This window comes from Kogia breviceps, chromosome 1, assembly GCF_026419965.1.
Source record: "Kogia breviceps isolate mKogBre1 chromosome 1, mKogBre1 haplotype 1, whole genome shotgun sequence".
Classification (NCBI taxonomy): Eukaryota; Metazoa; Chordata; class Mammalia; order Artiodactyla; family Physeteridae; genus Kogia; species Kogia breviceps.
In genome coordinates this window covers 92,467,628-92,495,108 of record NC_081310.1, presented here as the reverse complement: position 1 = coordinate 92,495,108, position 27,481 = coordinate 92,467,628, and the positions used below count along the sequence as shown (strand labels likewise).

The following is a 27,481-nucleotide window of genomic DNA, read 5'->3' as shown; positions in this document are numbered from 1 at the left end:
GAAGAAGTAAAACTGTCTCTGTTTGCAGATGACATGATATTATATATAGAAAATCCTAAAGATGCTACCAGAAAACTACTAGAGTTCATCAATGAATTCGGTAGAATTACAGGATACAGAATTAATACACAGAAATCTGTTGCATTTCTACACACTAATAATGAAATATCAGAAAGAGTAATTAAGGAAACAATCCTATTTACTATTGCATGAAAAAGAATAGAATACCTAGGAATAAACCTACCTAAGGAGGCAAAAGTCCTGTACTCCAAAAACTATAAGATGCCGATGAAAGAAATTGAGAATGACACAAACGGAAAGATATAATGTGTTCTTGGATTGGAAGAATCAATATTGTAAAAATGACCATACTTCCCAAGGCAGTCTACAGATTCAATGCAATCCCTAGCAAATTACCAATGGTATTTTTCACAGAACTGAAACAAAAATTTTTTTTAATTTGTGTGGAAACATAAAACCCTGAAATGCCAAAGGAATCTTGAGAAAGAAAAACGGAGCTGGAGGAATCAGGCTCACTGACTACAGACCATACTACAAAGCTATAGTCATCAAAACAGTATGGTACTGACACAAAAACAGACACATAGATCAAGGAACAGGATAGAAAGCCCAGAAATAAACCCACGCAGCTATGGTCAATTAATCTATGACAAAGGAGGCAAGAATAAACAATGGAGAAAAGACAGTCTCTTCAATAAGTGGTGCTGGGAAAACAGGACAGCTACATGTAAAATAATGAAATTATAACATTTTCTAATACCCTATACACACACAAAAAAACTCAAAATGGATTAAATGCCTAAGTGTAAGAGTGGATACTATAAAACTCCTAGAGGAAAATATAGGCAGAACACATAAATTGCAGCAATACTTTTTTGTATCCATCTCCTAAAGTAAAAAATAAATAAAAGCAAAAATAAACAAATGACACCTAATTAAACTTAAAAGCTTAAAAGCAAAGGGAACCATCAATAAAATGAAAAGACAACCTACAGAATGGGAGAAAATATTTACAAACGATGTGATTGACAAAGGGTTAATTTCTAAAATATACAAATAGCTTATACCGCTCAATGTTGAAACAAAAACCAAATGCCCCAATCAAAAAAAATAAACAGAAGACCTAAACAGACATTTCTCCACAGAAGACATACAGATGGCCAAAAAGCACATGAAAAGATGCTCAACATTGCTAATTATTAGAGAAATGCACATCAAAACTACAATAGGTATCACCTCACACCGGTCAGAATGGTCATCATCAAAAAGTCTACAAATAGGGACTTCCCTGGTGGCGCAGTGGTTAAGAATCCGCCTGCAAATGCAGGGGACATGGGTTCGATCCCTAGTCTGGGAAGATCCCACATGCCATGGAGAAACTAAGCCTATGCGCCACAACTACTGAGCCTGCGTGCCACAACTACTGGAGCCTGTGCTATGCAACGAGAAGCCACCGTAGTGAAAAGCCCACACACCGCAACAAGGAGTAGCTCCCGCTCGCCACAACTAGAGAAAGCCTACGCACACAGCAATGAAGACCCAATACAGCCAAAACAAATTAAAAACAAATGTCTACAAATAGTAAATGCTGGAGAGGGTGTGGAGAAAAGGGAACCCTCCTATGCTGTAGGTTGGAATGTAAATTGGTAGAGCCACTATGGAGAACAGTCTGGAGGTTCCTTAAAAATGTAAAAACAGGGCTTCCCTGGTGGCGCAGCGGTTGAGAGTCCGCCTGCCGATGCAGGGGACACGGGTTCGTGCCCCGGTCCGGGAAGATCCCACGTGCCGTGGAGCGGCTGGGCCCGTGAGCCGTGGCCGCTGCGCCTGCGCGTCCAGAGCCTGTGCTCCGCAGCGGGAGAGGCCGCGGCAGTGAGAGGCCCGCGTACCACAAAAAAAAAAAAAAAAAAAAATGTAAAAACAGTTACCATATGATCCAGCAATCCCACTCCTGGGTATATAGCTGGAAAAGATGAAACCTCCGGCTGGAAAAGATACAAGCACCCCTATGTTCATAGCAGCACTATTCACAATAGCCAAGACATGGAAGCCACCTAAATGTCCATAAACAAATGAATGGATAAAGAATACATGATACACAGACACAGACACAGACACAGACACACACACACACACACACACACACACACACACACACAAAATATATAATGGAATACTACTCAGCCATAAAAAAGAATGAAATAACGCCATTTGCACCAACGTGGATGGACCTAGGGATTATCACACTAAGTGAAGTAAGTCAGACAGAAAGACAAATATCACATGATATCACTTATACTTGGATTCTAAAAATATGATATAAACGAACTTATTTATAAAACAAATAGACTCACAAAACAAGCTTATGGTTACCAAAGGGGATAGCAGGGCTGGGGGAGATAAATTAGGAGTTTGGGATTAACAGATACATGCTACTATGTGTAAAATAAACAAGGAACTACTGTATGGCACAGGGAACTATATTCAATATCTTGTAATACCTATAATGGAATAGAATCTGAAATATACATATATATAAATAACTGAATCACTTTGCTGTACATCTGAAACACTAAGTCAACTGTACTTCAATTTAAAACAAAACATTCAGGAAACAGAACCAACTCTCAGTCAGATGGGACGTGGTCACTCAGTGCCTTACACAGTAATATTTCAACTATGACACTCTGGCTTATTAATCTCTAATAAAAACTTTGTAGTCATCACTCTCAAAAAATGCTCTTTATTCATTCACATATATTATTGCATTTAATTCTCACTTCATACCCATGAACAGAGGAAGTAGAAAGATAATTCCTTCACAGATGAAGAGTTTGAGATCCATAACAGTCTTTCTTCCCAATTAACAGCGAGTGAACAGAAGATCAAAAACTAGCTCTGCTTTCAGCTCTCCAACTTTACCCTTCTTAACTTTACCCTTCTTTCTTGAAGACAGTGGAGTGTTCAGCCCTCATTTTCAGGTTTATTGTTATTAAAAATATCTTTAGCAACAAACTTAAAGTATAACCAAAAATCCATACTTTAAAATGTAAAGAAATTCTATTTACATATAATTTTTCACATTAACTCATTCAAACTGTAACTGTTATATTACAGGTGTTGGTTGAAACATCTAGGCATCTTAGCATTTTGTCTCATATCATGTAAACTAAGTCCTAACCACTTTCGACTACTACTGATACCAGGAGACATTCCACCAGTAATTATTCAATTGGAAAATTTCATTGAAACAATCTGAATAAATCATTTTTGCTGCAAGATTACATCCACTAAAATGTCATGAAAACAAGTGGGTCAGTAATAAACAAATTTGCAAATTGTGTTAAAGGTCAGGCCCACTATTAACATGGACTAAATCAATCTCAATAAAAGACATTTTTAAAATAAGAAACAAATAATTCAAGTGGCCCCAATACATATACTTTTGTTACTGTGATTAATTACACAGGAATCTGTATTAGGATTGGTAAAAGCAGCATGTGGAAGAAGAAATAAGGTACAAGACCTAGGAAAACTACTCAAAAGGAACAAGGCTAAGATGGTCACTCAGAGAATGGGCAGTATTTCCTCCTGCTGGGGCAGGTGAAAAGGAGAACCAGTGTGTGTCTGTGTCATGATTATTCAAGTCTACACCTCATCCTATGAAGTGTAGCTTGGGCTGCAGTTCGCAGAATAAACAAATTGTGACTAGCACAATTTTGATATAACACCATTCTTAAGAATATATGATATTTAACAATCTTTTTCTCACGTGCACAAACACATGCACAGTCATAGAGGTAATTCTGAAACAAAGAGACAATCAGAGCTCACAGTTTACCACAAATGCACATCATCCAACTCAGTAGAAACCCACGTGCTCCAGAATCCACAGAAGGCATGAAAATGGTGCTCAGAGAGCACCATTTTCAGCTCTGGTTTTTGGTTTTTTGCATGGTGACCCTAATATCCTTCTCCAATTCCAGTAAGTTTTGGTAAAATTTTTCAGCAGTGTCTTCATCTAGGTCTATCTAGAAAAGAAACAAAGATAGGGATGACTACGAAGGAAAAATGAAATGAATAGTATTTGAATAAAAGGGATCCATTTAAATAACAAAGGTAAGAGAACCCAAAATAGGGCCAGTTGGAATGGGCTGTGGTGGCAGCCATGTGGGGAATGCTAGGAATCTTGAGGACACATTAACTCTCCATCCAAACTCCAACACTCACCAAGCCTACTGATGCTTCCCTTAAATAGCAAGACTGAAAGATCTGAGCTTTGCTGTCTCCCCTAACTGCTGTGTACCTAGTAACAGAAGACACCAAACATCTGTGATATAAAAAATGGCCAAAAGAAGAAAATCAAGAAATTTTTAAAAAAATTCCAACTGCTACTTACTTCCTAATATCTACCTTCTTTAGTAAAAGAGCCCTGATCTTAGCTGAGCTCACTGCCCTGCAGATGAAAGACTACATTTCCAGCCTCCACTGAAGTTAGTGGTACCAGGTGACTGTGTTCTGGCCAATGAGATGCAAGTGGAAGTGTTGTGTGGTACCTACCCAGGACTCTATTTAAAAGGAATGGGGCACCCCTTTCTCCCTTCTTCCATGCTGCTCCCCTGAGCTATAAGGATGAGGGACACACCTCAGGGATGACAGAAGGAACCTGGGTACCTGACAATTTGCAGAGCTGCCAGGCCAGCCTAAGATGGCCTCTCCAAACTGCTTTACATGCGAGAAACCTAAGCTTTTATCTTGTTTAATCCACTATTATTTTACACTCTTCTGTTTTATGTAGAAAATCTAATTTTAACATACACACTGTATGTAAAAGCAAACTTTCAGCCCCCATAAAGTGTTATCTCTTTCCAAGTCAACACAGAGCCTAAACTTAAAAAAAAGGCTCTTTCTTTATGAAGCTAAAGGGCTAAAAAATGAAAGAAAACTTTATAACTTTTGGAAAAAATATTTATATTCATTCAATCATATTAGTGTTTTTTCATGTTGTAACCGGAAGAGACATTATAGGCCTCTTTAGTTCAACCCAACCTTTAAACAGAGCAGAGAGCTGACTTCCCCAAATTAATAAAAGGTTAAAACATATACTGCAATGCATTTCCATGAAATGCTAATAAAATACTTTGGTTTATAGAATTAAACATTTTCTTCCCTTGGTAAACCAATCATTCCTTCGAGATCAATAGATAATAAGTCCAAACAAATTCTGAGGGCCTAAAAGTAAGCTCATTAGTTTACAATAGAGTTCCCAAAGTGTGTTCTTTGGGATGATGTTAAGCATTATGTAAAATTTAAAGAGAAAAGAAAAAGTTGTACAGTCAAGAACAGCTTGCAAACAGCAGGATGAAACATGTCACACATATTTCTTAACTGTATCGACTTCTCAAAGCCTTTACTGGGCTAATGTGCATTGTGCATGTCTCTGAAAGAGGGAAATATAATATGAAGCATTTCTCAAACTTACTTGGCTGACAAACTGCTTTCTGCAAATCTTCTCAAGGATCTATCCCACAAAAGGTATTTTGGAAAACACTGGAGGTTCATTTTCAGTAAACATATACCACGGGAAGCAGAGAGCCTGGTTCCCCTTAGACCTCAAGCTACTGATATAGACAAGATCACTGACAATTTTGACTCTGACTTAGCTAACTTATTTGCTTCAATCTAATTTTATTTTATGCCGATTCCTCCTCACAATAAGATAGGCAGTGAAAAATGAGAGGCTAAATTAAACCTTACTCATGACAAAAATACAACAAAATTAGGACTTCCCTGGTGGCGCACTGGTTAAGAATCCGCCTACCAATCCACCTACCAATACAAGGGACATGGATTCAAGCCCTGGTCCAGGAAGATCCCACATGCCTCAAAGCAACTAAAGCCGTGCGCCACAGCTACTGAGTCTGTGCTCTACAGCCCATGAGCCACAGCTACTGAGGCCCGTGCACCTGGAGCCCGTGCTCTGCAACAAGAGAAGCCACCGCAATAAGAAGCCCGTGCACTGCAAGGAAGAGTAGACCCCGCTCACCGCCAACTACAGAAAGCCCGCGTGCAGCAACGAAGACCCAATGCAGACAAAAAACAACAACAACAATAAAATTAATCCTTACAGGTTCAAAATAAATATTTTTTCATTTTTCTAATATGTAACTATGTTTATTTTTATTATTTATCTGGCTGTGGCAGGTCTTGGTTGCAGCAGACAGAATCTTCGTTGCCACGTGTGGGACCTTTAGGTGTAGCATGCGGGATCATTTTTAGTTGTGGCATGCGAGATCTAGTTCCCTGACCAGGGATCGAACCCGGACCCCCCTGCATTGGGAGTGCTGAGTCTTAACCACTGCACCACCAGGGAAGTCTCCTGTAACTATGTTTAATTTCATTTTAGGTTACACAGAGTCTACAAAACACAGCATTCATTTATTTTCCAAACTCCATCCCGTACCTCTTCAAAACACCAGTCTATGAAAGCTAATAGTTGTCATAAGCGGAACTGAACACTCAAAGGGAAGCTAACTTCACTTAGAAGGATGCTTTATACTTCATCCAACTTGTGACACATTTCTTGAGCACCTGCCATGTGCAAGGGAGCATGCTAGGAAAGGGGGTGCAATCCCCCCCACTCATGGAGCTTATCCTTGGACAAGGGAGCCCGCTACTGAATGAATACTACACAGAACTGGCATAAGAGGTCAAAAAAGCCTAGCACGAAAGCATCTGACCTGATGTAAAAGGTCACATGAAAGCTGTGATCTTAAGGATAAACAGTAGAAATGAATCAGTAGAAAGAAGAAGGGTAAGAGCAGTTTAGGTGGAGAGAAGGTGTGCCATGGCTGAGAGGCAGGAGAGAGCAGAAAGAAATGAAAACAGGCCCATGTGATGCCAGAGAGCGGAGACAGGAGAGCCCCAGGAGAGAGAAGCTGGGCAGTTGGTAGGGCTGCTCAGGAACGCAGCAGCAACCTCTTCAATGAAACAAAGGAAAGATTTACCTTTTCGGACGTTACGTAATTGCTTCCAAAGCCAGTGGTGGCACTCAGATATTTCACCAGAGGATTGAGAGACTCGGGCTTTTGGTGGAAAAGCCAGACCTGGAAAAGAAGAGGGTGTCAATGATTCTTCTCTTCTGCCCAAGGTGAATGAGGCTGGAGGGGATGTACAATCAGCACTTTACAGAGCCCCAAATTCTAAAAGTCCTCCTGAACAGCATCAGCTAATTGTGATGCCTTCACGAACCACTAATGTAATTCGAAGGAAGACAGTACGGCAGCCTGCTTAATAGCATCCTGTGAAAATTTTATTTAAAGCAAAAAACCATACTTTAGCTGTCTCTTTTCTTCATCCCCAAATTAAAGTTCATGGCATGTGATCTTGAGCTTATTCAGAGTGGATACTCAGCTCACGCCACAGTAAAGTATGGGTCAAAGATGTGATATTTTATTAATAGATAAGCACACACACATACAACTTTCAAAAGATGTACATGGTAAAAAGTCTTCCTCCCCAATTTTCTAGCCACCCAGTTCTCCTCTCTGGAAGCAAACACTCATGCTAGTGTTTTGTATATTCTTCTAAGAAAATCTATTTGCTTAAAAACATATATATCCATTTCTCTTATGCAAATGGAAGCAAAATATACACACTACTCCACACTTTGCATTTTTCACTTGAACAGGCCTTGGAAATACTTTCAAATCAGTATATGAAAATTTTATTCTTGTTTAAAGTAACACAGTATTCCATTTCATGGATGTGCCATACTTTATATAATCAGTTTTCAACTGCTAGACCTAGAGGTTCTTTCCAGTTTTTGCTATTACAAACCTCACTGTGATGAATGATGAATACATCATTCCATATAAGTTTGAGTACATCTATAAGATAAATATCAAAGATGGAATTGCTGGGTTAAGGGTATGTGTGTTTATTATTTTGAATGATCTTGTCAAAGATCATTGATAGAGGCTATATCAGTCTCTCCCCCAGCAATGTAGAAGAGTGCTTACTTCCCTAGACCTCTGCCAATGTAGTACATTATCAAACTTTCTAATCTTTGCTAATCAGAGTTGAAAAACAATTTTTCATTATAGTTTTAATTTGCATTTCTCTTAGTAGTACTAAGATTAGGCATCTTTTCATATGATTAAAACAGTTTCAAAACTCTCTGTTCATGTCCTTTGCCTACTGTTCCAATAGGTTGTTTTTCTTGATTTGTTGAAGCTCCTTAAATATTAAGAAAATGTAACCCTTTATCTATGGTATGAGTAGCAGGCGTTTTTCTTCCATTTTGTGGTTACTCTTTCGAGTATATGTGTAGTGAGAATTTTAGTCATGTAAAATTTTTTTACCTTTATTTAATCAAAATTTTCAGTCTTTTCTTTTATGTTTACTGGGAGTAGCTAAGCCTCCACACTCTTAAATTATTTTATAACTTCCTCATTTTTGGTTTTTTTTTTTTGGCAGCACCAAGCAGCTTGTAGGATCTTAGTACCTGCCCGCCCCATATTTTTTTCTAGTAACTATATATTTTAATTTGTATGGATAAATCTTTCAAATTACCTAGAATTTTATTTGACTGTAAGGTATGAAGAAAAGATCCTATTCTATTATTTTCTGAATAAGCCATCTTTTCCCCATTGTTTTGGAAGGCCATCATTATCATATACCAAATCCCTGTATGCTATGGGCCTATTCTCAACTTTCTATTCTGTTCCATTGATCTGTCAGTTCACATGCCAGAACTGTACTTTTTTCATTAAGATGGTCTTCTTTAAAATCTTAAATGTTGAAATACACAGAATCCTTTACAATAAGCCTTCTCTCATTTACTCCTATAACTCCTATTTTATAGTTAACAGTAAAAGGCTTATTAGATGAGTGAAAAAAATGTGCCCAAGGGTTCTCAGGCAGAAACTGGAGAAATGGAATTTGAACAGACTTACTATAATTCTATAATAACAGAATTATATATAGCACATTCTTAACCACTGTGCTTTAGGCCACTCAGGTTCAAACCGTTTAAGGAGGTAAAACTTATCCAAAGATGGAAGAGATTCTTGCTACACATGTGGTGTGCTCAAACCCTCATCTGTATCCACCAGCATATGTAGCCATCACTAAGTGGTAATTACATCCTACCCATCCACACTGAAGGAAATTACAGCAGGGTCACAACAAACTTTTTAAACTGTGACTCTGGGGTCATGCTGCTCATCTCATCCAAATGCAACCTATCCTTCAGAGCCAGGATTAAGCCTGACTCAGCAAGCAAAGCCTCCTCCAACTAGTCCAGCCCCACTGTGATCCTCCTTTCTGATTACTCCTACAGTACATACCTCCAGATGACAGAATGTCCTACTTTCTTGTCTATTTTCTCTATTCATTCTTTTTCTCTAAACATGACTCTAACCTCCTTAGTAACTTCTAACTATTTTGACTTCTAACTAGATTTTGACTTCTATTTCCACACCACCGACACTCAATATATACTTGACCTCTAGACTTGATTTTCAGTGACATAAATGTGCGGAATGAGTACCTTAAAGGACTATTCATTATCTTAAATAGTTTGACATATACATTAAGAAATAATTAAAATTAGTTTAAAAGTACTTGCTTCTACTATGTTTGTGTCTCTACAATAAATGCATTTGTTTCTGCAATGTTTACCAAAAGAAGAGTGCCAAGTCAATTCCCTTAACGTTTGCCTTAATTTTAATTCAGCTATGACTTAAGAATCTGTTCAGTATGAGCGCTACAGTGCTAGGCTCTTGGGTTTTCAGGATGCCTAGCAAAAATCCTGAGGGAGCTAAGTGGAGTGAGGGAGACACACACACACAGAACTGACTTTAATACAACAGAATTTCAACCAGATGGTGTAAAGCACAGAGGACAAATAAATTTCATCTTGTATGACGATTCTGATCCATTAGTAGTGGATGTCTTGGGGCCTTGAGTTGAAAAACACTCAGAGACATCATTTATGCAAACAGAACAGAGTATTATGATCCGTTAGTAATGTCTGCCATTGATGAGGAAACACATGCAATCCACACATGTGCGATTTAAGGAAACGAACTTGTTTTCTAATAAAGTAACAACTCGATTCTCGAATATTAACAGAGAAAAGAGAATCTTCCCATAAGGAAATGGAGCTGGACTTCGTTGCCTCTACTCTTGACCCATGAAACACACCTTCTCCACAGGAAATCTCACACTGACTGCCCAGCCACCATCTTGCTTTGCCTGCCGCTGCAGTATTCCACGCTGTGCTCTCCTCTGGCTGCTCATGTATTTTGCTTCTACAGAAGTGCTGTCCCCACAACCATGGTATCCAGTGCCATGAAACATACTAAACTTTCAAAGTTCACTCTTAATGCTCAGAACTTAGTCCTAAACAGGACCTTGATTATTCAGAGCTTGTTCTCTTATCTTTTCTGTTAAGATTGTTTCTAAACCAGTGAACTTACAGTCTACATCTGCGAAGTGAATACAATATGTTAAAACTCTAGTAACATACCAGTGCTTCTGCTCCATTGTATGGTGTCAACGTGAAAGCATTTGCAAAAAAGCGTAACTAAGAGAAAGAAAACCATAGTCATTTCGTAGTGGTTTAGAGTCACAAAAGCATTATTCATTTAAATATTTAAAAAGACAACCTGCATTTATTATAGAGCATTTTTGTAAGTTTCAAAAAAAAAAAAAAGAAAGAAATCTAAATAAGAAATATCACTTAATCTCCATTACTCCAATCAACCACTTTTAACATGAAGGCATATTTCCTTCTCATCTTTTTTCTCTGCCTGCTATAATGGAGGGATATTTTTTCCTGAGCTCTACAAGGGAGGGCCATTTCCTAAAAGCAACATTTTCTAATGTGTGCTGGAGGACACTGGTCCTGCAAGATGTTCAAAATACAAAACAAACAAGCAAAAACATGATTCTATGATCATACAATGCAAATCATACACTTTTGGGGAACTTTTAATGCATCTGACTACATCAAAAGCTCAGAAAAATCCAGTTTGAAATCGTTTAACTCGTTATTGACCAGGGGATTTTTGCAGAAACTAATGCCTATAGCCGGTAATTTGTTATGTGAATGATATTGAAACGTCTCCAGTCAATAACGTTTGAGTAACAAAAGACATATTAATACGCCTTTGAGACATATATATTATTGAGACATAATATACGTCTCAATAATATGTGAACACAGGTTTCCCACAATTATATAATCATAGAACTCTTGGGATCTATGGTGCATGATCAAAGAAACATTCCCTTAAAGAAATGTGGACACTCAGATGGTGGTACAGTCAGAATATCAGGTAGTATGAAGCAGAGATTACATACTAAGTAACGTCAAAACGCTTGAAGGAAATGGAATTCTGCCACCTTCAGATTCAAATTCTTATTTCCCAACCCTTAAACACACTTTTTGGTTCCAACTCAAACAGCTTAAGTAAACTAAGACAAGAAGTATTCATCACTTACCAGCCATATGATTGGCATGATCAGTGTCCACACAAAGGGAGGTATAATTCCATATGTCAAATTGGTCAACACCGTACCTGGGCACGCTACACTGGAATACAGACCCTGGGAACACAGAGAGGGGTAGCAATTAATTTTAACTCAATATACTTTGAGTCACCTATGTGCTAGTTAGTTAATAAAGGAGATACACAAATGAGCCAGCAAGCCAGGGCATCAAGGATTTATGTATGCTCTAAGTTGTCCTTAAAGCTGGGCAGACCATTTCAGTTTAAGAATCATGTACCGAGAACTCACTATGAGAGGCACTCAGGATGCAAAAAAATAGTAAGATAAAGTCTCTATTCTCAAGAAACTTAGAGAACAAAGGATAACCAAGCTTGAAGCTGGATGAGAAAAGCAGGACCCGGTTACCTGAGTTTTCCATGTTATTGGCTTAACTGAAGATCAGTTGACCAATCAAAATAAGCAGTTAAGATAAAAAAAGACATACACAGTAAATTCTTTGCCTGCAAGAAGTTTCTGATCTAGTAAATACAGACAACTAAACCTCAACTGTGTCTCTGTTTCCCTGCAGGTATATAAGGTCCATATCTCTAGCTTGAGTTGGGAGCTCCTGGCATCAGAGAGGAATGAGGGCTGTGTGTGGTTCCACAAACTCCTCCTCCAACTGAATATCTCTAAATCAGGTTCTTAGCCCAGGACTCATCATTTTAGAAAGATTTGTTCTATAAAGAGAGCCGCAGTTAACATACGGCACATATTGGTAATAGAAGAAGCCCTGGGTGGTCTTTAGTAATCCTTGGATCACTGGGATTTGTTTTACTAGTTTATTTGGTTTAATTTTCACTGCATTTTACCTTATTTTGATGTTGACCATTTTAATTATTTTTATTACTTTTAATCTTATTATTTTTCTTTTAAGCAAAAATAGAAAATGCCAGTGTAGCACAGTCAGTTCAGTGGACAGAAAGCACCCTGAGCATCAAAAGGTGGAAGGTCTTCTTCCTTTATTCAGTGCTGCAAGGGCCTGGAGGTGCGTGACACGGATAATCCAGCCCCCGAGAGTCCCCCTGATTTACCAACAGTCCTCTGAAAAAAGTCAGGAGTCCAAGAGACTAAAAATTCTTCCCAAGAATATTTTGCCCCAAAGATAGCTAAGGAAAATTTCTTATTCTGGGAACTAACCAGGAACAGTTAGGGCCTTTTCAGCCCTAAATGAAGACATCTGTGAACTAAAATCCAGGGCTTCCAACACATACAACTTTCTGACATTAAGCAACAAAAGAAACAAGCAAGGAGGCCGTCTTATCCAAGACTACAGTCACCCCACATGTTTAATCCTAGGGAATGAGTGTAACAAAGCTGAGTACTTCCACAAGGCCTGTGTGAGGGGTCATTCATGGATGGTTAGTCTTTCAGGTATCTTGTACAGACCTAACAACATTTCCAGTCATACAAGTCTTCAAAGGGAGGTAGTTCTTTATTAGCTTCTCTATTCATAAAAGCCAAGGAGAAAAATCACAGGCTGCAAAACAATCACACAGATTTTAGAAGCCAGCAGCATTAACTAAATCTCCCTTTTCTGTAAAAGATGAAATCCCAAAACTTATTTGACAATTGAGACAACCAAAATCCCAGAGCTTATTATGAAAAGAGAAGCTAATCCACTCTGACCTTACCCTTAAAAGGGAGTTTCCAGAGGACAAGCAGTTGTGACAAGTTTTTAAACACCTCAAGAAATCTCAGGAGGAGGCTCACAACTGGACCAACACATTGAGCTCAAATAATAACAAGAAGAACAGTCAACACACAAACACACATAAGCACATGCACACACAGGTGCAGACCACATGACCACAGACACCCATACCCAAGCACACATACCACATATACAATCACATTCATATACATATGCACACACCCAAAAAACCCACACATGTGCATGTGGATAGGCACACTCACGTATGTATGCATGCACATAAGCACACACCCTCCCACCCATTCACACCCATGTGTGCAGACACATGCACGCACGCATGCGCGCGCACGCGTGCACACACACACACACACACACACACACACACATTCTGAGCACAAAGCATGGCTGTGACTGCTTCGTACCAATCCCATCATTCAAGCCTCCCAACAAATCTATGAGGCAGGCACTATTATTATCCCTGTTTCTCAGATAAGGAAACTGAAGTACAAGGAGATTAAATAATTTGTCCAAGTTTACAAAGCTGGTGACAAAGCAAGGATTCAAATGCGTTTCTAGAGAATATGCTCATAGCTTCTACTTTTATACCACCCTCTTCATTAAGAGGCTTGATTCTAAGAGCCAGTTCTCAGAAGTGAGAATTCCACCTGATGAAGGTCTCCATTGCAGAATCAACCAGGTCTAGACAATTACATAAGGCTTAGATTGCTGTACCTGAAGTGTGATCAAAGAACGTCCCTTAAGGGCAGAGAGTTTCTGCACTGTCTTTTTATTTTTCCTTCCTCCTCGATTCTAAGCCTGAGCCAGTACACTAAAAATGGTCAGTCTTTTGTAAATATTAGTGGAATTAAATTTCTACCCAGTCCCACACTCAAAAAACACAGTCAAAGCAAAGGAAAATGCCCATGGGAGAGACCGGAGATTTCCAGTTAAGATTTTGGACCTGGGCAAGAGACACACACAAAGAAGCACTAAGCTCCAGACCACAGAGGACACAAGGAGCCAGCATGACTGACAACAGCTGCTCTCAAAATCCAGGTCCTCACAGAGACAGAACTCTGCAGCCTCACCAAAGGTCACCACTCTCCAAAAGGCTTTCTAAGTACCAACTGTCCTATAACATCAGATATAATAAACACTGGGTAGCAGCATGGCTTAGTGGGAAAAATCCAAGCTATGAAGTTAGCCATGGGTTCAACTCTGAGCTCTACCCTTTACTAGCTAAGTGACTTCTGGGTAAATGACTTAAGGGCTCCAATCTTTCGTGTCCTCATATGAAAGTGGGAATACTCAGACCTACCTCACTATGATGGGAAAGGTATTAAATGACATACATAGATAAAAAGGACAGCACCTAAAACATAGCAAATGCTTAAAAGTAACTACTGACATTGTTAGTAGTATCATTGTTATATAAAATATAGCTCTTGAAGAGCTATGGAATGGTGAGTGAACCCCCCATATATCTAAAAGGTCAAGAGCTAATTATCCCGGCCCTAAAACTTTCCTATACACCAACTATCTGTCTTCATCATATCTTATCTTGTCCTCATAGCAATCCTGCTCAAGAAACAATATTTCATCTTCTAAACTACAATAGTTAATAGAAAGCCAACCATCTTACTAGGAAATCAATGGTAGTTCAGAAATCACTGCCCTGCCATTTCCATATCACTGAGACAGGCCTCACCCGCTGGTTGAAGTTCCTGTTCAAAGCCACACTCAGAAGGTCGATAGCATATTTGGAAGAGCTGTAGGGCTCCTGGCCTTTGCTGTGCTGGATGTCCTCAAGGCTGAAATTAGATTTCACTGCATTACGAGATGATGTCCAGATGAGCTGAGATGGACTGTCACTATGACACAGGAGAGATTCCAGTTCCCGAATCTGAATGAGGAATAAAAGAAACAAAAAAATTATCAAAATATACTGGGGGAGTACAAGATAACAATTTTGAAATCAATATAAATGTACACTAGAATTGAACAGGTACATCATTGGTAGAGTGGGACACAGGTATGCAAGAGAAGGAGACTAGACTGATCTATGTGGTAAGGGATTAGAGTCAGAGACATCAATGTGAACTCATGATTAGCTTAATAAAGATTCAGATGGTTACATACAAAATATTTACAGATATTTATACATAAATGGGTTAGTATGCACATAGATACATCCTTGCTCTGTTAGCTGAGACAGCCTAGAAGTAAATACTATCTCAACAGCAATAAGCAGCCAGACCTTGGTTTCTAATACCATTCTCCAATAAAAGGAAACAGATCTCCTTCGGAAAATGGCTGATTCTAAGACTGGGATAGGAAATACATAAGATGAGTCTTAAATATCATGTGCTGCCAGAAAGGATGTGCTCGAAACAAAACCAGAAAGCCATAATGATGAGGGTATGTCAAAGATATAGAGGTTCCACAGGACAGAAAGCCTAGAAATAAACCCACGCAGCTATAGTCAATTAATCTACGACAAAGGAGGCAAGAATATACAATGGAGAAAAGACAGTCTCTTCAATAAGTGGTGAGGGAAAAACTGGACAGCTACATGTAAAAGAATGAAATTAGAACATTCTTTAACACCATACACAAAAATAAACTCAAAGTGGATTAAAGACCTAAATGTAAGACCAGATAGTATAAAACTCCTAGAGGAAAACATAGGCAGAACATTCTCTGACATAAATTGCAGCAATATCTTTTTGGATCCACCTCCTAGAGTAATAAAAATGAAAACAAAAATAAACAAATGGGACCTAATTAAACTTAAAAGCTTTTGCAAAGCAAAGGAAACCGTAAACAAAACAAAAATACAACCTACAGAATGGGAGAAAATATTTGCAAATGATGCAACCAAAAGGATTAATTTCCAAAATATACAAACAGCTCATACAGCTCAATATCAAAAAAAACAAACAACCCAGTCAAAAAATGGGCAGAAGATCTAAATAGACATTTCTCCAAAGAAGACATACAGATGGCCAAGAGGCACATGAAAAGATGCTCAATATCGCTAATTATTAGAGAAATGCAAATCAAAACTACGATGAGGTGTCACCTCATACCAGACTACAAATAATAAATGCTGGGGAGGGTATGGAGAAAAGGGAACCCTCCTACACTGTTGATGGGAATGTAAACTGGTACAGCCACTATGGAGGAGCTCTACTAAAAATAGAGCTACCATATGATCCTGCAATCCCACTCTTGGGCATCTGGAGAAAACCATACTGCAAAAACATACATGCACCCCAATGTTCACTGAAGTACTATTTACAATACCCAAGACATGGAAGCAATCTAAGTGTCCATCGACAGATAAATGGATAAAGAAGGTGTGGTGTACATATATATATATATATATATATATATATATATATCACAATGGAATATTATTCAGCCATAAAAGAGAATGAAATAATACCATTTGCAGCAACATGGATGAACCTATCATACTAAGTGAAGTAAGTCAGAGAAAGACAAATATCATATGATATCACTTATATGTGAAATCTAAAAAAGTGATACAAATGAACTTATTTATGAAACAGACTCACAGACATAGAAAACAAACTTATGGTTACCAAAGAGGAAAGGGTCAGAGGGAGGGATAAATTAGGAATTGGGGAATAACATATACACACTACCATATAAAAAATAGATAACCAACAAGTATAGCACAGGGAACTATACTCAATATTTTGTAATAATCTATATGGGAAAATAATCTGAAAAAAAAAAGATGTGTGTACGTATAACTGAATCACTTTGCTGTACACCTGAAACTAACACAACATTGTAAATCAATTGTAATTCAATAAAATTTTTAATAAATAAATTGTTAAAAAGATACAGAGGTTCCAACTGAAAGAGCTCCCAATGGCTCAAACTAAAGTAATTTGAGCAAGAAAATAAAGTAGTATTTATAATACAAAGGAGAAAATATATATCCATGAATCTGCATGGATATGACAAATGATTTTTTTCAGTTTTACTGAGGAATAATAGGCCAATAAATAAGTGATTGAATAAAGATTTAAGTAGAGGAGAATAGACAAATCTCCCTTGCAGAAAAATTCCAAATGATTCATATAGCTAGCTACTCTACTCTTAAGTAGGTCAAGCACAACCCCTTAAGTGTGGGCTACACATAGTGACTCTCTTCCAAAGAGTACAGTATGTAAAGGGAGAAAGAAACAAGTAACTTAATAGTGGAAAAACCTGACAAACACTGATTCAAGTCAGAGGATCAAAAAGAACATCAATATACCTAGAGTCTGTCATACAGAGTGAAGTAAGTCAGAAATAGAAAAACAAATACTGTATGCTAACACATATATATGGAATCTAAAAAAAAAAAAGGTTCTGATGAACCTAAGGGCAGGACAGGAATAAAGACGCAGACGGGGCTTCCCTGGTGGTGCAGTGGTTGACAATCCGCCTGCCGATGCAGGGGACACGGGTTCATGCCCCGGTCCGGGAAGATCCCACATGCCGCAGAGCGGCTGGGCCCGTGAGCCATGGCTGCTGAGCCTGCGCGTCCGGAGCCTGTGCTCCGCAAAGGGAGAGACCACAACAGTGAGAGGCCCGCCTACCACACAAAAAAAAAAAAAAAAAAATAGACGCAGACGTAGAGAATAGACTTGAGGACACGGGAGGGGGAAGGGTAAGCTGGGACAAAGTGAGAGAGTAGCACTGACATATATACACTACCAAATGTAAAATAGCTAGCTAGTGGGAAGCAGCTGCATAACACAGGGAGATCAGCTCAGTGCTTTACAACCACCTTAGAGGGGTGGGATAAGGAGGGTGGGAGGGAGACGCAAGAGGGAGGGGATATGGGGATATACGTATGCATATAGCTGATTCACTTTGTTATACAGCAGAAAGTAACACAACACTGTAAAGCAATTATACTCCAATAAAGATGTTAAAAAAAAAAATCAATACTGATAAAACATATTGATTGGATGTGTGATGAGAATGGCACTCCATCTCTTTGGTCTTCTTCCTAAAAACACATTTTCTCAAATCTAAACATGAGGAAAACAGACAAATCCCAATCAAGGGACCATGTACAAATACCTGAGCAGTAATCCCCAAACTGTCAACGTCTTCAAAAACAAGGAAAGTGTGAGAAACTATCACAACCAAGAAGAGCCTAAGGAGATTTGACTATTAAATGTAATGTGGTATCCTAGAAGGGATGCTAGAACTGAAAAGGGACATCACACAAAACTAAAGAGTTCTGAATAATGTATGGACTTTCATTAATAGTAATGTATCAATATTGGTTCACTAATTGTGACAAATCTACCATACTAATGTAAGATGTCAATAATAGAGGAAACTGGGCATAGTGTATGCAGGAACTCTCTTTGCAATAATTCTATAAATCTAAAATTATCCTAAAACTAAAATTTTATTAAAGAAAAATCTAGGAAAGCTTCCAGATGTGCAATGAACATGTACATCAAACACAATCAAGAGAACTCATGAACATGAGATTAAATCAGTTACTTGGTTCCACAACTGTAATACTGCACTGTGCCTGGAACTTTACAGAATTTCTCTCTACTCTTTTAACAGCCCTAAAAGTTTGGTCATTTATAATCAAGCTGGGGATGGATCCATTTATATAATGCATTTACATCTGGACATAGAATCCAAGTTTGTGATCCATAAAAAGTTGTAAGATTCCTAAAACTAATTTGGAGAGAGTGGAAGGCATCATAAACCTTCCTATCATTTTGTTTGATAAATCAATCCCAAAACCCCTGCTGATAGGCCTACCTATATAAGGATACACAAGGATAAGTCATGTCACAAGGACACCTGTAATAACTGTGCCTTTGGCCACAACTCTCCTCTGCCGTTCCCCCAACCTGGATTACCCCAATACTAGATTTCCTTAACTTAATTTTTTAAACAATAGATTCATCAAAAAATTAACAGACTATTAACAGCAACAATTAACTTACCCTCTATCATTGCCAATTAATTTAATAATTTGAAAAAAGAGCAAAGAGGAGAGGATTATGAAAAGATAAAGGAAATATGAGATAATGAATCCCTGTAGAGTTATAAAACATGACCATATAAGAATTCAATCCCATCCTGAACTTGGCACCCCAGTTCAAAGGTATCCACTGTTCCCAATTTCATCTGTATCATTCTAGAAATAGTATATACGTGTATATACAATGTGTAAAGATATATATTTTTCTGTTTGTTTATACAAATGAGATCACACTATACATATTACAACCTATTTCTTCTCAATAATGAAATACTAGAGGCTATCCCATGTAAGTGTAAAATATTTCTTATTTCTTTTCATGATTTCATAATATTCCAATGTTTATGTATATCTTAAATTATGTATATACAGGCTAGTCCTCAAGGAGGTCCAATTTTGAGGGAAATTAGGTTTAAGGTGAAAAAAGTGACCATGAATATAAAAGTGTCAGAGATACAAGTTCTATGCAAACAAACCCAGCATTAGAAGGAGTTCTTCTAGCACCAAGGAATTAAAAGCAACTGGCAACAGATCTGGCCATTACTTAATCTAGATATTAAGGCTGTCCTATGAGATTAAACCTGAGGCAAAAGCACAGAACAACCTAGACAAGTTACACATCCCTTGCTTAACTTTATAGTTGCCTGAAATTGTCACACACCAGACCGTATGCTTAAAAAAATCACAAATCAAGATAGTAAAAGATTAACCATGAAGTACTGTTTAATAATGCCTTCCCTGTCACCGCATCCTATCTGATGCAAAGCCCAGTTTCAAAGACCATTTAGAACAGTACAGGTGCACTTTCTCAGTTCTGTACATTGTTTCTGAAGGTGCTTGTGTTTATACCTTACTTTCTCTCTGATCTCTAAAGCTGATGTCAAAAGAAAAAATATACCAGTAGGCTGCTTTAAGCAATGTCTTCAAAGAGTGGAGTCATCACCCTATTTAAACACGCAAAGATTTAATGCTAGCCATAAACTAATGAGCTTAACAAAACAGCACTGTGATCTAACTGTGCAAGTGTTTAGGATCACAGTACTAAGTGTTGGCTTATTAAGCCCGAAGCCTTTTTACCAGGATAAAGTGGCCAAAGACATTGGTTTCAAACACCTCCTGGAGGCCATCGGCAGTAATCTTTTCACTCTGGGTCAGCACTCCTTCAGCTGTGGAGAATATATGAATCGCTTTTCTGAAACAGCAGAAGACAATTGCATGACTTTTTAAAGCTTCTTTAACTGAAGATACTAAACAGACACCCCCTCCTGCCTTCCCCCACCCCAAAACTACATTTTCCTTGATTCTGTAATAACAGGAACAAAAATATCTATTTCTCAGAGTAGGTTATCATGAGTACTAAATCAAATGCAAAAATGCTTTCTTGCCCCAATTCACAGAAGGACTTACTTAGTTATAGCTCATACTACCAATAGGAACCTGAGTCTCTCAAAAACCTGCTGCAAAAACTCTCATCACCTCTTTCCAAATCAGATTACAAGTCAACCGCCCTGGGGGAATAATAGGTACACCAAGAAGAAAAAGTCTTCCCCTGAACACTGATGTTTAACTGCTGAACAAAGTTAAACAGGCTGTTTTATTATCAGGAATTCTTGAAGCATCGAATATACTAATTGATTTGCTGTGAGATCTATGTCGTAGGTCAAGGCCAGCGTGGAATTTTGTGTGCAGGGCTGTGTTTAATGGCAGAGAAGTAAAACAAAAGTAGCAGCATAGGAAATAGCATGCAGTGAGAGTAATATCTTTTTATGAATAAGTACCCTGGGTCACAAAATAAGATTTATTTCTTACTGTAGGCTGTAGTTAAACATTTTTGGAAGCCACTATAATAATGCATATAGAGAATCTCCCAGGAAGGTATTTAGGTCTGTACATTTCCCGAGCCTACTGGTCAGGACACCTGACATACAGCTGAGAAATGCTTCTAAAGTTGCCTTCCTGGGTGTTAGAGTCTCACTGACAACTCTGCCTAGTTCTGAAATGTTCTTGCTAACAGACACAGTCAGGCAGACCAAAATTGACCTGCCAAAATGTCCAACCACTCAGAATGTCCTGGGGACCAAGAATACAATAAGAATCACGACTTGCAACATTCCTCACAAAGATGAAACCTTCTTTCATGACATGGCTGCAACACGCCCTTTCTGTCTTCATTCTTCTCAACACCCCCTCATCTCCTCAAGTTATCCTACTGGGGGCAAAACTAGGCAAAATAATAAACACCTTCCTTCTAATCAGTTCACCTAGAAGATGGAAATTACCTTGAAAAGAGGCCACAGAAAAGTGCTTTGATATTTAGCTGTGGATTAGGCATGATCCCAGCATTTAGATATACATAGTCAAATCTCTGAAACCTGCAAGGAAAACCAAGAAAAGATTGTTAGTTATCTCTCTGAGCAACTAGAATAAAGAAGGCCTATGAAGGACAGAAAGTACTTTCTGAACCAAAAAGATAGCCATAGCAAGCTAAAGCATCAGTATTACTTTCTCACCAGTTTTTCTTTAGCCATGGTAAATATTTGAGTATTCTTTTTTTTTTAATGGTGGCTTCAAACAGAATTTGGAGAGCTATAACGGGCTTTGAAGTCAAATCTCTCTGATCAATACTCCCTCCAGCTTAGTCCTCCCAACAAGGCACTGAAGCAACTTTCTATTAAACCCACAGTCCTTCTGGTCTTAGAAAGATTTTTGCGTTTTTTTTAAATTCACATCTTCCCTCATTGACAAGTAAAATCTATATAATCTGATCTATCAGTGCTGGAATCTGAATGCCAAGATATCCACTAGAGCATTAGATCCATGTGGAAACCTCTCCTTGTTCATGGTCAGGTGCTCTGTATCATAAAATGATGAAAGCTCACAAGAATACACTGAGATTATAGAAGCTGAATGGGGGTAAGGTGCTCGCGATAGGCTCCCTCCAGGACACGTGTGAAATGCTGACTTGCGAAGCCTTTTTTACCAACATAAACCTTGATCTAAGTGTATTCTTTTTGAACTAGGTTCAAGGTAAGTAGAGCCTGTGCTCATTATACTTACAGACACCATGAATATTCAAAATGTCGCCTAGAATTCTGTGCACCACACTGTCTCTATGTCCTCAGTATAACCCAGGACAACAAGGGCCACAGCTACTAAAGCTGGTACCTCAGGATCATACATGGTTACCAATACACACCACACACGACATTTCCTGATCATCCTATAAGTACTCAACAGCCACATGGTTCTAATTATAAACTGTTTAAATTGCTCATATTGATTCAGGTTATCCATGTAAGAGCCTCAAAGACAGTATGGGTCCAGCTATTGCTAGTTGTTCCATTATCTAACTTGCAAACTTTCATCTATGTATACTAACAAATCTCGCTGGGAATGGAGAGGGAATATTTAGCACAGAGTGGAAATGGCAAATTTCCAAATTCAGGTCTGGCTGCAATGAAATGGCATAGTACCCTTGAAAGCTTAAATGATTGACACAATTGCTCTATTCTGGATAAAACGGAACCACTATTCCTTATCAGTTTTCAGCGGCACAAATCTAATAGAACAGAGTATCACAGGTGGAAAGACCAGCATCAGGAATGGTTCTGCTTCAGCCAACTGGAAAGGGCCCTTCTCAAGCTCTCTTCACCTCTAAATTTAGGTCCATAGTCGAAGATATCCATTTGGGCCATTAAGTTCAAGACATCCTTCGTATAAGCAAGAGATCTATCTGGACACTGTCACATATTCCCAAATTTGTCAGTATCACTACAACCATCATTTCCTAAATTCAGATAATACAACCCACCTCAAAGAGAGCTGTTTTGAGGATTAAATAAATACATCAACACTGCACTTAAATGCTGACAGGCAGCTGGGACAACTCATCATCTTAGTGCTGCCTTCTTCCCCACAGCCTCCCCCCTTACGTTTGGGTCGAATTACTAAATATCTTACTAAATACTAAATTACTAAAACTGTGATAACCTATCCTGAGCCTTTGAAGGCAGTTGAGAATAGTCAGTACTATGAATGTCGCAACTTGAAATCTCAAAACTGTACTGAAATGGGCTACAACTGAGGATGAAGGTTCTATTCTGCTAAATAAGGAAATAACTAAATCTATACAAAACAGGATGAGAGAGCCAACTGGCTGAGAAGGTTTGGGGATAGAAAGCCTGCAAACATGACTTGAAACTCATAACTGCTCTCCCGACTTGAGGGTTTTAAAATCAGTAAGGACACTGTACAGTTTCACAGACTTGGAGACAAGTTATGGAAAAGTAGATGTGAAACCTAGAAAAGCTCAGTTTTTAGAAAGATAATGTGACAGAAAATTCTAGGAGCTCAGCAGTAGAGAGCAAACCCTCATTTACAAAGGGCTAAGGCTGCAGGGAAAACTGTGGTGAAGAAAACCAGTTTCACTTTTAACTTGTACATGTGGAACAGGGTAATGCAAATTGCTATCAATAAACATATATAAAATGCAAACTATTATTCTTCAGCCAACGCTTTAAACAAGAAGGCCTTCCTTATGTATACTGAAGTTCATTTTATTGTCCAAGGAAATAAAGAAGCTCTTGCTTTGTAAGGGCCTCAATTACAAAAATGTAATTAATAATTTATTGATTAAATTAAATGACTGATTAAATTTAATTATTCCAGATATTGCTAGGACTCAGCATGGACTAGTGCAGGGTTCTTGACTTTTTGATCATAAATTCCTCTTAGAATTTAATAAAAAGCATGCCCTCTCTCTCTCCAGAAAAATGCATTGTGCACCCATATGCAATTTATTGTATACACTTTCTGGGAATTTATACATCCAAGGACTCTATCCCTTCATATACTAAATATTTATCAAAAGTTTATTACATGCCAATTACTGTCCAGGTATGAACAAATTTTTAGTGGCCTGGGGAAGTTTCTTCACTTGTCAGTACCTGCCCTACCACTTAATGAAGTTCTTATGTGAAGGAAAGATGCAAAAAATGCATTCAAACATCAAAGGAGTTGCACTAACATAAAGCTTCACAACTGACCACACGTCAAAATACACTGATAATTAATCTTCATGGAATGGTCATGATTATGACTGAGAATGAAATGTTGGTACTGAGGCAAGGCAATAATGGGTCACTCTATACAGATTTCCTCAGCGTAACTTCTTTTTATACTGCACCTATTTCTTTTTTAGGTTTTCCTATCCTTTCTTATTCTATTAGCTGTTGTGTTGCACAATCACATGAGAGAAAAGCCATCCACAAGAGGCATACCTTTGCTTGAGCTCCTTGGAGGCCTGGAACACTGAAGGCAGGCTGCTGACATCCACCTGCACGGTGGAGACCTCGGCAGTGGGGTGGGAGGCCAGCAGAGCAGTGCGGACGGCTTCCGCTTTGCTCATGTTCCTGCACGCCAAGCACAGGTGAAGCTCATGGTCTTCCTCCAGCAACCGCCTGCAGAGGGCTAGGCCAACGCCACTGAAAGGACAATTCAGATATAGAAAATGCATTAAATGAGATGGTGCCAAACAGAAGCATTTCTCCCTGGCTCAGAAGACTGATTTTGTCAACTTGAGCCCCAACCAGGAGCCCAGGTAGACAGAAAGAATTCAAAAATCATGTAAAGGGGGAACCCTCCAACTCTAATAGTCACTGGCTCAGGATGCTGTCCCGTTTGTGTTTCTTTCATTCTGCAAAAGCTTGATGACCCAAATAACTCGACTGCAAATCAGAGTTCTCCTTTAGCATGTCTTTTAAGACAGAGTTTATCCTGCCAGTGGTTTTCATTTTACACTGATTATGACACTCATGAAAGTGATTCAGTACATCACCAGCAAATGTGGAAAAGAACATCTTATTAGTGTTTTCTGGTGTGCATGTTTTACTCTGCTGTCTAAGTTCCTCGAGGGCAAGGGCTCTACTATCTGTTGGTATCATGGCCACTATCAGAAGCACCAGAAATTCCTGATAAGGAATAGATGAATCTTTCAAGGAAAGGTATAAGTCACATGGCAGGAGATACAAGTCCCTCTCAACTACTACGATTGAATAACCAACAGGAAGAGAAAGAACTCAACATGATTAAGTAGAAGATAGGAATGGGACATATAAGATGGGTACCAGGAGAGAGAAGCAGGAATGAGTACAAGTGTCAAAGATAAATGACCTCCTTCAGAAACAGCATTGTGAAACCACATAATGGAGACAGCATCCAGACCAGGTTGGCTGATAACAATGAAAACCTGGCTAAATGGGTTTTCTTCTAAGACTTAAGCTGATTCCAGGCAAAGAGCCTAGTACCATCAGTAACCTGAGCATCGAATATAGTTATGTTTATTCATCCCCACTTGAGAATAGGCCTTTACTATAAATATACAATTGCACGTATCACAATATTTGTAAAAGAAACAAACACACAAAATCAAGTCTGACTTATTTAAGCAACTTCCACATAGGAAGCACCGAACCAGTTGTTAAAGTTACTCAGGTGAGGGCACGCTAAAATTCTGCCCATTACAGACATCTGCCAGGTTTGACTTAGGTAACATGTACATGGCCAGATAACTGAAAGTGAACTAATGTTAAATGACATTTAACATATCCTCAGTCTTAATCCCCCCAAAACTCTAAATGAAACAATTAGAAAAATGGTTTGGTTACTTTCATCCTCCACACACTGTTCACTTAATAGCAAATGAGAAGTAAAACAGGCACTAGAAAAGGCTGAATCCAAATGCCCAACCCTGGAGTATTACTCATTGGCAGTATGGTTACTTGCACTCCTCCCATGCCTTAACAGGAAAAAGTTGCTTTTCTCTGAGTTTCTGAAGAGTATATATATATATATATATATATATATATATATATATATATATATATATATATATATATATACACACTAGGTGTCTAGCACTGTGTTACATGGAATGAGATTTTCCCCCCAGTGTTCTAACGCTCATGGACGCTGAAATTTACCTAGGGCCATAAGTCTAGCACAGAAAAAACAGCTGGAGTACAAAATATGACGACCTGGTCACGATTAAATTACCAGTGATGAAAAAGTCAAAGACGGGAAGGAGGCGAGGTCTGCGTGGGAAGAGCCCTTTCCCTGGATACAGACAGTATCGTCACGGAGACACTCATCTCTTAGTGGCGCTCTAGTTTTCTTTCCGCTGTCATGTTTAATTCAAAGTACCAGTTACTGAGCCCCTCACTGGGCCGACAAGTCCGGTACCTCGCGCAGTGGGGGATCCAGGGAAGAGCGGGCCAGGGTCTCGGTCATAGTCCCCATCGAGGCAGGGCCAGCGACGGGAGCTCCCGGGGTCAGTCGGTGGCAGGTCGTCCTGGCCCGGTACTTCCTGCTCCCTCGGACCCCCGCCCCGCCGTCGCCAGTATCGCGATGGAGCCCTCACCTGCTCGCCCCGGTGATCAAAACCACTTTCCGCATGGTCGCGCACCCTATCACCACGCACCCTGAAGCAGGTACCGCGCAAGACTTCTCACGAGTATTATACTCTGACCCGTATCCCCGCCCCGGCCGCGCCCCCAGCCCTTCAATCAGGGCCCGGCGGGGCCCCGCCTCCCTTTTGCGTCATCTACTTCGCGCTGGGCCCTTCCTCCATCGCAGCCTGCCTTCCGCTCGCGGCGCCGGGGCGGGGATGGAGTGAGATAGGCCGAGGGGCGGAGCCGCATTTCGCCCAAGGCCCAAGCCAATCCGGGCTCTCCCCGCCCCTCGGCGGAGCAGGTGTCCCGCCCCAGACCCTGCGAGCGCCGGTGGTGCAAGGCGTTTGTCTTGTTTGGGCTGTGCTCCCAGGAGAGCGCTAGGGTTCGGGCTTCGTGGTATACACAGGGTCGATACCCTGGCGCCTCCGATTGGCGCTTCACTGCAGGAAGACCTCAGGATATTTGTACTAGAGCTCCTTATTTTAGAGGAATCTAGGAACTGAAGTTTGGGAACTATCATCTACTTAGTTTTCCGTCCAGGCACTGTGCCACTTAACAGCCCAGCTTCTGGTCCCAGAACTCCTCCTCCTCTAAAAAAATCATCTTCGCTAAAATGAACATTTGTTTTATTAAGAACTTTACGTAGAATCATGAATGAAGTACCAATTTTCAAAACTTGGGATATGGTATGTAACCAGAGAACCTCAGAACTCTGTAGGACGCAATGGGTCGTCGTGTACTGTAACCTATTTCAGTGTG

General features: G+C 39.2%; 1 protein-coding gene across 4 annotated transcripts; it reads right to left on the bottom strand.

Moving 5' to 3' along the window:
* Window positions 1–2,745: 2,745 nt before the first annotated feature.
* Window positions 2,746–26,954, bottom strand: HSD17B7 (hydroxysteroid 17-beta dehydrogenase 7). Of its 4 annotated transcripts, none has more exons than XM_059042388.2 (9): window positions 26,692–26,954; window positions 24,554–24,757; window positions 21,554–21,646; window positions 20,352–20,466; window positions 14,940–15,134; window positions 11,530–11,634; window positions 10,553–10,609; window positions 7,026–7,124; window positions 2,746–4,049 (listed from the first exon to the last, which is right to left on the bottom strand). In XM_059042388.2, exons 1-9 carry the CDS (start codon window positions 26,724–26,726, stop codon window positions 3,948–3,950), a joined length of 1,005 nt encoding a protein of 334 aa, XP_058898371.1. In that variant the 5' UTR covers window positions 26,727–26,954; the 3' UTR covers window positions 2,746–3,947. The 4 variants fall into 4 exon arrangements, 3 of the variants coding, with proteins under 3 accessions (XP_058898371.1, XP_066892171.1, XP_066892201.1); XM_067036070.1 differs by having other exon boundaries at window positions 26,514–26,856; XM_067036100.1 differs by having other exon boundaries at window positions 26,328–26,847.
* Between the last annotated feature and the right edge of the window lie 527 nt (window positions 26,955–27,481).